Source organism: Sparus aurata, chromosome 16, assembly GCF_900880675.1.
Source record: "Sparus aurata chromosome 16, fSpaAur1.1, whole genome shotgun sequence".
NCBI classification, from domain to species: Eukaryota; Metazoa; Chordata; class Actinopteri; order Spariformes; family Sparidae; genus Sparus; species Sparus aurata.
The window spans coordinates 3,776,669-3,788,818 of NC_044202.1; the positions used below are offsets into that span (position 1 = coordinate 3,776,669).

Sequence of the window (12,150 nt, forward strand, 5' to 3'; positions counted from 1 at the left end):
GACGGAAAATCTCCCTCAGTGGCCCTCACAGTCCAAACTTTTATTTTTTTCCATTTATATTTTGAAGGTTGTTATAGAGCGGTTTGTTCATGAATCATTCTGTGCAGCAAAAAAAAACATTAAACCTGAAAATATGGCGAAAATTGATTTTTATGTTTTCGGTAGTGTAATGTTGTCCATCGGGGCAACTCTGACCCTGAAAGTTAAATCTGCTAAAAGTTGTTGTTTTTGCGAATATTGACAATATCACAGAAACACTAAGATCTTGATACATATTGAACGGTACTCATCCATGACTTTGGAAATAAATTCTTGCTGCTAGTTTGATCATTTATATTGATTAATTTGATAATAAAGTGCATTCTGATGCATATCTACCCATCTCTAAATGTCAATAAATGTATTTAATCGTCATATATTGATTTATGATTAATCGTTAACATCCCTACTGTATTGTGTGACTTATAGAGTAATTAAATTAGACTGTAACATGACAGTTAAATGAAACAACCTTGCTTCAATCCGTCCGTTAATGCAAATGTTGAAACATACGAACTCAAACGGAGATGTTTCATTTTGATATCTCGTCACAAACTGCACGTTTTTCTTCTGTCGTGTCTCCTAATTAGCTTTTTTTTCTATTTTTTTCTAAATTTCACATTCAGGTAATTCGCTGTCAGACTGTGATATGATTGGCGTTTAGCTCGTTATATATTCAGCGCTTGACTTTGATGCCACACGCGTGTAGGGCGTTGATTTATTTACCGTTAATGTGATTTGCTTTCACGAGAGCAAGTCGAAGATTAGAATTGACAACCTCTCCAGATAACGAGGTTCCGCCGTTGACCCAGTCCTCGTGGCCTCCCTCTCATCGTCATGTGACATCACAGTACCCGTGTCCCGCATGGTGATTGGCTGCGATGGTTACCTAATATACAGTAAGTGTTTCATCTGCTCGCTGCTGTATGGAGCCCCGCTGTGTGTTAATCACCTCCTTCAAAGTGCCCTCCACACGCCACACTTTGAAGGAAACCAATCATTTCCATTTGTGTGTGTGTGTGTGTGTTTATGGGTGTGTGTTCGCTGGCAGCTCCACCGACGGTTGAGACCACAGTTAATCTTTAAGGCAGCGTGAGATCATGAGGTTTTATCGAGGTCACCTCTGAGAATTAATGTAACGAGTCTCCTTGCCAAAAGGACCCGTGGCCTTTTTTTTTCGAAACGCGATAGAGAAGACGGCGAATCCGTGTGTGTGTTTCTGCCGCTGTCACGTTTCCTTCAACCCGGTTTAGCATATTTATTGATTCGTCTCTTCCTTATTTGTGACAGACTGCATTATCCCCCGTTTGATTTACAGAAATTGCAATCTGTTTTTCGACCGAAACCGTGCGGATAATGCAGTCAAAGAATTCACCAAGAATCCATAAAGATCAAAGAGGGCAATCCAGTCTCGCCTTCCTCGTGTTTTTTCATCACTTTCCATTGAAGTTTGTCACATTTGATATGCCGCGTGTGAGCATCTGTGATTTTTTCTTTTTTTTTTCTTTCCAGTCTATGTGTGGAAACAGTGGTGTTTGCATACCCAAAGCTGACGAAACCCCGCAGAAATCCCCACATAACTGACAAGTATCAAAGGTGCACGTCTCAATTAGCCTCCCACTTGATCACATCGGCGACCTTAACTCCCACGCCTCTCCTCTTACATCTGAGGCAGGTTGGTTCACCTCAGCCTGAGATAGCGCGCGGCGTATTCCAGTAACCCACGCATGATCCTGACCATTTAGAAAAGGAGACCGAGGTGGTGGAGGGTCAGGGTAGACTCTGGGTGGTAGTGCAGCATTGTAGGCTATTCATATCCTTGACATGACTTCATCATATCAGTTAAACACAAGAGAAGCAACCGTTTAGAGAGGAAAAGACTCCCTCCATCTCTGCAAGACAGCGGCCATGTTGTTCCTGTAGTATCTCCACCTCACACAAACTTGCGGGGGGGGTTCGTCCAATCGGATTGCTGCTCAGCCTCTCAGAGAAAATTGAGGAGCTAAACTTTTCGGGCAAAGTCACACGTGGAAAACCGGGGATTATATTCTTCTCAGGTTCACTTCAAATGAAACATTTGCATCCGCTGGCGAAGCAGAGATGTACGTCTGGTTGACCCGTGAAAATGGTCGACAAACTTGTGTTTTCCAAATTATTCTTCCGAACGGAGCATTTGTATTTGTCTTGAAACATGTCTGCAGGGGACCTTTGTTAGAATAAACGCACAAAAAAATAACATCAGCAGCAGCAGAGAGGAAGGAAGGGATGCTGCTCGGCTGTAGTGATTCGGAGGACAGTGAGAGAGAGATTCATGACAAAGTGTTCAGTCATGTGCCGCTTTTTGGTAGAAACTTCCCACTTTTTAGTAGTAGTGATTTTTAACCCTGAACACTGAGTCAGTGTTGGTGCTCTGCTCCGGCTGTTGAACTACTCTCAACACTGAAACAATCTCTCTCACTTGGAGAAGAGATTTCGTCAGTGAAAAAAGAAAAAACATTGAAGTGGTTGTAAAATGAAGGCTGGCGGCTAGCAGCATTAGCCGTTATCGTCCCTCGAATGGTTCTGACATTGGCCCACCCAGTCCAGTCGGTGCTGAGGGACCACACATCTTCGTCTACCTCTCTCCTGTAACCTCTTTCTCCTTCTTTTTCTCTCCTCCTCTCGTTATCTTTTCATCTTTCCATTGTTCCGTTTGCGTCTCTTTCTCTCGTTCGGTCTCCGCCGGTTCTTCTCCTCCCTGACGTCAATGAGAAATTGGATGGTTTTTGATTATTACATGGCTGTCAGGCTTACTGCCATTAATTGAATTGAATCCCAGTCCACCTCCTTCACTTCTCTCCGACCCTCCCCTCCGTCTCTCCCTCCTCCTCCTCCTCCTCCTCCTCTCCTCGTCTGGTCTCGCTCTCATTTTCCTTCTTGTTTGTCACGTTCTTTATTTTTCGTGACTATTTTTTTTTTTTTCATTCCCTCGGTCCTTCTTTGCCCCTGTTTCCTCTCGCTCTCTCTCTCTTCTAAGCGTGTCTCCTCCTTTTTGCTTCCTTTCTTTTATTTTTTGTCTCTGTTTTTCCTCTTCCTCTCATCTCTCTCTCCCCCTCTTCCTCCCTACATGCCCCTCATCTTTTACAGGCTTCCTTTCATCCTTTTCTTCCCCTCCACACGCTCCCTCTCTCTTATTTTCTCCGTCTCTCTTGTCTGTTTCCCCCCCCTTCCCTCCCCTTCACTCTCATTCTCCCCTCCCGACTCTCTCCCTCCTTGAGCACTGTGATACTGTTGTCATGGTGACGCCCATCATTTTCTGGCATGAATGGAGGATACTTTATTGATGAGACGGCATGGCAGAGAGAGAGAGAGAGAGAGATGGGGGAGAAAGGGGGGAGTGATGGAGAGAGAAAAGACAAAAGACAGAAAAAGAGAAAAAAGGGAGAAAAACCACTGGCAGGGAAAATCCGAATGATATGGAAATGATCGTCCCCGCTGCTTACGATACAAAACATTTCCACCCTGTAATTTGCTCGGCACTGATGAGTCAAAGAGGACGTTGCAAGCCAAGGCACGCCGAATCTTCTTGAGGGGTTTGGGATAGTCAGGGCTGCTGAAGAATATCCCCCCAAAACACTATTATTCATCGCTCTCGCCGCGTGAGGAGTCGGGAGGGAGATTCCTCCTATTAGGAGGCAACACACTGGCTTCAGCAGTCGCCCCTCGTTGTCCATTTTTAATGATTCCTGTGTAAACACGGCAGCATAATGAAATGTGTTTTTTTTTTGTTTTCGTTTTATGATCTGAGCGTTGGTGTTTTCTGGGGTTGGATGGACATCGTTATTAGCGGGTCGTGGTGCGGCGTTAGCGCACAGCGCAGACTGGCATCGGCGTCTAAAGCAGAAGGCGAGCTTGTTAGACGCCTCTGATGTCGGCGTCATATTGGGAGGCTTGGCACGGCAGAGAAGACTCTAGATTTCTATTGAACGTTTGAGACATTTGGCTGACACCATCAGGGCCAGATAGGGAATTCAGAGGCAGGTTTTATTTTTCCAATACATTGAATATTTGAGATCCAAACAGTCGAGGCTAAATGAACGCGTGAGTATACATTTCCGAGTGGAGGGATGACATGCACAGTCACACAGAGGAGAGGAAGAGTTCAACCCTGTGTAGGAGAAAAACAGGAGTGTGTGAGGATCAGACTGGACCTGAGGTTGATCTCAGTTAACCCGTGTTTGACCTCTGACCTCTGCCCCCCCCTACAGTCCACCTTCTGTCAGAGACGATCCAGGGGGTGACAGCCACGGCCACCGGGATCCAGTACCAGCAGTCCTGGCTCTGCATCCTGTAAGCTATAGTGTGTGTGTGTGTGTGTTTTAATTGATTATTTATGTTCAGTTATCTGGTGAAATAAAATTAAGAAAACATACTTTATTGTTGCTTCTTACATTTTCTGCTTTTCTCTTTTATTTCTTTTTTTTTTTATAATTTTATTTTTATCAGGGAGAAACATACAAAATCATTTCAGCACCATTACATACACATACACAGTAATTGCAAGAATATATATTCTCTATGCTATTACTCTCCCTTTCATTTTATTTTATTTTATTTTACAATGTGTAAAATAGGAACATTTGAACAATGGATGTCACACTTCCTCATTTTCTCATCAAGATCTACTGCCAACAATTTTCAACTGTCCTGATTGTTAAATAGTCTGGTACTCCAAGGCATGTAATAGAGGTAGTTAAAGTAGTTCAGGTCTCCGTGATCTTATGTAACTGATCCAGTTTGACCACCATCTCTTAAATTTCTCTGATTGTAGTTTCAAAGCAAATGTCAGTCTCTCCATGATGTAGATTTCCTGCACAGTTCCTTGCCAGTCTTCCAGCGTCGGAGCGTTGGGTTGTATCCACTTCCTTGTTATAGCTTTCTTCGCTCCAATCAGTAATATCTTCATTAGATATTTGTCTGCTATTGATTGGGTATGGAATGCCATGGTACCAAAATACATTGAACTAATATCAAATTGTATCGTAATTTGAAATATATATTCCAGACAGTCATGAATGTCATGCCAGTAAGACACAATTTTCGGACAATCCCAAAATAGATGATAATGGTTGGCCTTATCTGAACCACACATCCTCCAACAATTTGTTCCGCTGCCCTGATATCTCTTCTGAGCAGGTGTTATAAAAAATCTCATAATATTTTTCCATCCAAACTCCCGCCAGTTGTGTGAAGTTGTGGTCTTCCATTGTAATTTACAAATATTTTCCCATTCATCCTCAGGTATAGCCAGATCTCCCTCCCTTTCCCATCTACCTTTAATGTGTAGGGTGCTCAAATTCGAGGAATCTTGGAAGCTTTTGTATAATTTAGATATTAGTTTCTTTCCACTCCCAAATTTATAGATTGAAACAAAGACCTTCAGAATATCACTTTTCAAGTTCTCTGTCAGAATTGTATTTAATCGATGCCTTACTTGGAGGTATCTGAATTTTCTCTTTTATTTCATTATAAATTTTATATTTTTATTTTGGAACTACAATCTTAAGAAACCATTTTGGATTTCAGGACAATGTTCTCTCTACTTTTGATATTCAATAGATTAAATTATTTTAAAAAATGTCCTCTGCATGGGCTGTAATGTATTTTACCGAGCTCACACTTGAATTAAAGGTAAGGCGAATAACAACAAACATAATCAGTGCAGTATTAATCAAATTTCCCAAGTTTTAATGACAAGCATCATCACAAAAGCTTTCACAAATAAAATTATATAATGTCACTGCAAAGCCCTCGTATCTCCAGCGTAATGTGACGATATGACAGGAAGTGAGATGATGTTGTTATAGAGCGACGAAGAACGAGGACAGATTTCACCAAAAATCTGACTTTCATACCAACAGTCGACATAGTTTTTAACCTTAACCACATGTTTATTACGGCAACATGACAAAGGTGCCCTAACCTCAATGATATTTATAATTTATAAACGAAACCACAATGTTTCCATCAACCTAACCAAGTTGGGTTTGAACTGACGAGAGCTTAAACTAAAGAATTATCACATCATTAAAGTGATTTGTCATGATTTTGACCCACACACACAAATTATTTTGTCATTAAATTTGGAGATCTCGTCACTTTTAATCACTTGATCTTTAAATCTTACCTGAAATATTTCAAATCACCAAATTTGGAGATTGAATTCGGTCATATTTTACAAAATGTAGTATTTAAATCTTGTATGAATTGCACTTATAGAACTGCAGGAATTGTCTCTGCAATATATTTATGTGTAGATTCAGGTGTGTGTGTGTGCACATTTGAATACTGTCTACCTGTTGCTGCAGAGAGAGAGAGAGAGAGGGAGGTTAATCCGCGGGTATCGAGGGGTGCTGCTGGTGAGGTGAGGCATTGACATTTATAAAAACCTCCTCTTTTCTCTCCCCCTCTCTCTCTCTCTCTCTCTCTCTCTGCTCCAGCTGCAACGTGAAGCATCTCCAGAGGCGTCACGTGTGCATCTCCCGCCTGGAGAGGCCGCAAAACTGGGGGGAGAACTGCTGCGAGGTCCGCTATGTCATCCTGATACTGGCCCCGCTCAAAATGGTAACCGCCGCCCCCAGAGGGAGGAAATGATACGCGGGATTTGTCTGACTTTGCTGGATTACTGAGGCAGATACAGACCCACATATTTCATCCCTTTATGTTGTGTTTTCCTCTGCATTTTATTCATTTATTATTTAATTCCCTTCACACTGATAATGCGCTGAGAAGAGATCCTCGCACTGCCAGTGAGTTTGCTCTGTTATCGCTCATCATGCCTGAAAATTAAAGGTAATTTACGCTGCGTTGGCTGCAGGTGTATGGATTTATTAAAATCCAACTCACCATATGATCATGTAAAGCATCCCGCTGCTAAAAGCACACGTAATTGATCATTTGCATACCCTCCTGCCCTGCTTTCAGCTACTGTATCTAAAAAGGAAATGTGGATTCAGTTCAACAGTTAAAACTGCTTTAATGAGTCCGCTCCAGCAAATGTAGTTACAGTGAGCCACCTGTCACGAGTCCAATTAAAGTTTAGTTTGAGAGTATAGATGAATAAGGATTACCAGTTTCTGCTTTTGGATATCTCAGATTGATTGAAACAGATTTTCTGTCACAGTATTTTCCGAATCCTTTCACGTTTCTTGCTTCCTGAAGACACTGGTCACCTACTTACTGTATAAAATATGGACGGAAACTTTTTGTGACTCTTCAGGTTGCAAAAAGAAGTCTGATTGTATGTAAGCTTATGAGAAAATGACCCCACTTCTCAGTTGTTTTATCACCTCAGTAAACGGTTTCCTGATGAGTTTATGGTCTCAAATGTTAGTTTCAAGTCTTCTTCAATACAACATGATGTTTATTTAGTAAATTATGTTTCCATTTAGAGTAAAATGGATGATAAAGCAGCTTTAGGATCCCTAGCAGTGCATCCTCGAGGATCTTTGTAAGATCAACCTTCCGCCTACTTCTCGTCCAAATGTGGTAACTTCTAAGGTTTCATAACAACGGGTGACGTCACGATGCGTGATCACAAATAATTTATTACAAATGGGAAGAAAGCACAAATTCTCTCCTGATTATTAAAGTAATCATTAGAGATGCTCGATACATATCAGTGAAATTATAGCCATTAATATAATTTGTTTTTGCTCATCCCATCTTAGCGTTTTGTACCTTGAGGCTCGTATTTCGCAGGTTATGAACTTCTTTTTTAAAATGATCAGTTATCTTATCTGTTTCGGCCATGAGAACCAGGGAATCAACTGAAATAAAACATCATTTGTATCCTTATTAATTAGAAATGATAAGCAGTTAAACGACTGTAGTTAAGGATGTGATTCATTGTTTTACAATCTGATTTCCATCACCTCTGAGCGTCGAACACATCTCTAAGTATTGATTTTCATTTCAAGGTCATTCACTACTCAAATTCAGGTGAATTCTATATTTTAAGTCCCTTAAATTCTTCTCACAAACTCCAAATGTCTGTTGAACATGACTTCAGTCTAAAGGCTCTTTCGGTATCTTGCGTGGGCGTGAAGTGTCGGCTGTCGGCAGAACCTGTCGGGTCGCCGTCGTGTGCAGGATTGCTGTTTTCTTCAGCTGTGAAGAGCTCGCTGCAGCCGGTGAAGAGCGCCACGGATCCTGTAATGCCCTTCCCTCCCATCGAAAACATGAACTCTTTCTGCTTCCCATCAAACCACTCAACCCTCCTGTCCTCTACTGCTTCATCCTGAGAACACACACACACACACATCACTCCCCTGGCTCTGATTGTTGTCTGGAAACCCCCCTCAAATCCTCAACCTCTTTTCTGCTCACAAAAAAAATGGGATTTCTTTCTTGTGGTGCTGGCGTCCACTTTGAGCGTCGTGCACCGTGTTCAGCAAACCCACCATCAGAGTTGTGGAACCACCGGGGGGTTGGAGTGACCCTGGCAATCAGCGACGCCTCAGCTAACTGCATCATGTTTTTGTTTGTTTGTTGTTTGGTTTCTGTCTCTTCCCTCCATAAATCCTCCCTTGTGTGCGTGCCCTCCGCAATGCTCCCAGCACCCTCCTTTGCCAGTCTTCCAGGCAGCGATCGCAAAAAAAAAACCACTAATGGCATTCTGTAAGACATTAATCTGAGCCCCCAAGTAAACATAAAGCACTGTTATGTCTCAATTATCCTTGATGGTGGATGCTTCTGCAAGAAAAAGATCTTTGAAGGGGCATGATGATAATGATAATAGGAAATTCCTTTGGTTGGCAAATGTATGTAATCTGGTGTGTGTGCGGGTGGATCGCTTCCATCAACCACCGTTTAGAGAGCTTTAGAGCATTTGTGGCATTTCTTTCTCCTTCTTCTTTACCCAGCGTGAATGTGCCGAACAGACGTGACCTTTTCCTCAGAAATGCTCTGTTTCTCGTTCACTAAGTTAAACACATACCTGAAAGCGTCTGTCAACACATTGGCGTTGCGTTGCCCTCAGAGAGACAGAGAGAGAGAGACTCCTCTCAGCCTCTCGGTCCTTTGATGCAGATGGCACATTCTTACTAGTCCGCCTGGTTAATCAAACGGGTGACCTTCAGAACTTGAGTAAATACCAGAATGAAAAAAGTTATCTGTTGAGTGTGAAATGCGAGGCGGACGGCAGCTGGAGTTGAGTTGGACTCAAAGCAGTTACAGTGAATTCTTGTGGAGTCTGCGGCATCACCACTATGTTGAGCATGTTCTTTCTTTCAAGCAACCTTGTTACTAGCTGCTTTTGAATGAAGTGCCATTAAAATTCTGCCCAGATATTCGTGGTCCTGAGAGGATGAATCCTACCGAGTTTGGTGATCGCCTGAGGTCACATTTTTAACCTTTTCAATGCAACGTTAACCTTGCAAGGCAGCTGCATACTTCATGAGATGATGTGAGAATCCATCTTGCCAGGCTGCAAGCTATGTGCCCGTGGCTGAACCTCAGTGGTTCGGACCGATCAGAGAGCTCTAACCCTTCAGGCGTGGTTTTGGTGTGACGACCAGCGAGAGAAGCAACTATTTGGCTTTTCGAGATGAACATGATGTTTCTGTTCTCGTCCTACGTCTTTCTGAAGATGGTTTATCCAATCACCCAAACAGTTTTCATGGTTTCTGATGGTTCTGTGCACCAAACCTTCTGGTACGTTCGGTTATAGAAACGCCTCAACATCGATGGATTAAAACAAAATTTCCTGCAGGCGTTCATCATTCCCAGTAGATGAATCCTATTTAATCTGGGGACTCAAAGTTTTCACTCATCCAATGAGACGCTAATCTTGCGAAGGCAGCTGGATGCATCAGGCAGCGGGATCACATGAGAATCCATCTTTCCAGACTTGAAGCTTTGTGCACTTGTGGCTGAACTATCGTTCATGTCAGAACTGGAGAGTCTTCTGTCACTGGAGGAGGCACAAAGAGCCGCACTGAAGGCTCTCGATGGGAAGAAGGCAAGAAGATGAATTGCCCGAATGTCCTTTTTTTTTTAAGCAGATACCAAGAAGGACTTCTCTGGTGGTTCTGTGTACCAAACCATCTGTTGTGTCAGATTTGGGATGATGGTCTCAACTAGACTTGATGGATTGGATCAAAATCTCATGCGGGGCATTTGTTAGCATTTAGCTCAGAGCACACTCAGAGCTCACAGAGCTGCAAGCGTGGTGGTAAACGAGATTTGTTTTTTTGCTGTTACTCTGGGCTCCACATGAGTCCATTGTATCTGCTCTAATTCCAGCTATAGCTGCTGTACTCTGTGACTCAGAGCACAACGAGGGAGAGTGTTTAATACCCCCCCTGTGAGATCTCTGATGCCTGGAAACCTACAGCCTGACTGAAGGTAGGGTATCCTGTGCATTCACTCGGAAAGAGAAGCCTTCAGATTAATCAACATCTATTCTCTCAGCTCTTTCAGCCCCGGTTTGAAATTCAGTTACCACTGTGAAAAAGCTTAAAGGCTTTAGTTATTCTGTTTGCTGCAGCTGCTGCTGTACGCGCTGAGCCGGGCTACGCTGGTATCATCACCACCTGGCTAACAAGGCTTCCCTGGCACCACGCTGTCTCGGAGCCTGCCAACGCATTATTACCATCACTCTGTGACTTGTGACAGCATTATTTGTAACAGATGTGGGATTATTGACAAAAGCTCCCCCCTGAAAAAAATACCCAGCTCCAATCCTGACACCTACCCAACCCACCTTTGTTTCATCTCCAGCGTGAAGTTCTGGTGCATCTTGTAAAAAGATGTCTTGCAACTGAAAGACAATTGAGTTGTGATTCCTTCTATATCAGAGTATCATGACAAGAAATACCGACGTTTTGTTCTGCTAATGAGAAACTCTCTTCTGCTCTTCACAGAAAAGCACCAAGACGGCGATGGAGCTGGGCCGGACGTTCGCCACCCTCTTCTCCGACATCTCCTTCAGGCAGAAGCTGCTGGAGACGAAGACGCAGGAGGAGTTCAAGGAGGCGCTGGTGTTCCAGAGGCACCAGCTGACGGCGACCAACACGCAGCCCACCGCTCTGGGGAAGGAGGAGACCGACCCCCGCAGTCACAAACCCCTCAAGGTGGGCGGCGGCGTTTAGGGCGATGAAGCACATTTTACACAGATTTAAGAAGCGGCGTGTCTTCCTGTGGCGTTATGAGTCATTCCCGGCGCCCCCTGATGGTGATTGGTTAGCGCTCCCTGATATTCCTCCGCATGTCAGAGTCGAGGATTTTCTCCCTCACCTTTCACTCACTTTTTTTTACCTCATCTCATTTCTGCACGGCGCTCTGTAGAGAAGCGAAACTATGCACATTCATTTACACATTTCAACCTTTTTTTTTTTCTTACATTTTTATTCTCTTCCATTTCCTTCTACCTTCCTCCTCCTGCTCGCTTGACTCGCCCATCTTTTCCTCTCCCCCCTAATCAATCAGCATCAACTCCTGCCAGGCCTCCTCAGTGGGTAAATGACCTTACATCTCTCACAGTCCTGTCAGAGCTGCCCACCCTTTAGCTACACACACACACACACATGCATTAACACACACCTCCAGAGGGGCTGCTGCTCAACGCCACGGACCAACATCTCCTCCTAATGTTGCGGTTGACAGGCCAGAGCTCCCAGACATTTCCCCTTGTGTTTTTTTTATTTTTTTTATAGGAGGATTTTGTTAGGTGTTTATCCCAGGGCTTGAAAGGCTCAGTGCCACTCAGTGAAAGAGGGATATATGGAGAAGGACAGATGGAGCGAAAAAAAAAAGGGGGAGCGGGGGGGAGAAGAAGGGATGGTGGAGGCAGAGAGGACACAGAGAGAGAGAGAGAGCAGGTGAAATCAGGAGGGAGCAGGAAAATGATGGAAAAGAGAGAGAGACCACCCGCCTTCTCCACCTCCCTCCACCTCATCTCAAATCGACATCAGACCACCCGTTAGAACAAACCACTTTCCTATACTTTTAAAAAAAACGGAGCCAAATCGTTGTTTTTTATGTTTTTTTTCCCTTCCTCGCTCCATCGACCGCTCAGAACGAATGGCAAACAGGTGGACGGTAATTCCTCTCTGAGACTTTTTTTGTTTA

The 12,150-nt window shown here is 43.4% G+C and overlaps 1 protein-coding gene across 3 annotated transcripts in view; it reads left to right on the forward strand.

The window, feature by feature from the left end:
• The window catches only part of slc4a11 (solute carrier family 4 member 11), a 107,203-nt gene that overhangs the window by 70,696 nt on the left and 24,357 nt on the right, over positions 1 to 12,150 (forward strand). For all 3 annotated transcript variants that reach the window (XM_030443429.1, XM_030443432.1, XM_030443431.1), the window contains 3 exons: positions 4,287 to 4,368; positions 6,519 to 6,642; positions 10,944 to 11,153. In XM_030443429.1, the coding sequence (XP_030299289.1) occupies positions 4,287 to 4,368; positions 6,519 to 6,642; positions 10,944 to 11,153 (416 nt within the window). The remainder of the gene's footprint in view (positions 1 to 4,286; positions 4,369 to 6,518; positions 6,643 to 10,943; positions 11,154 to 12,150) is intronic.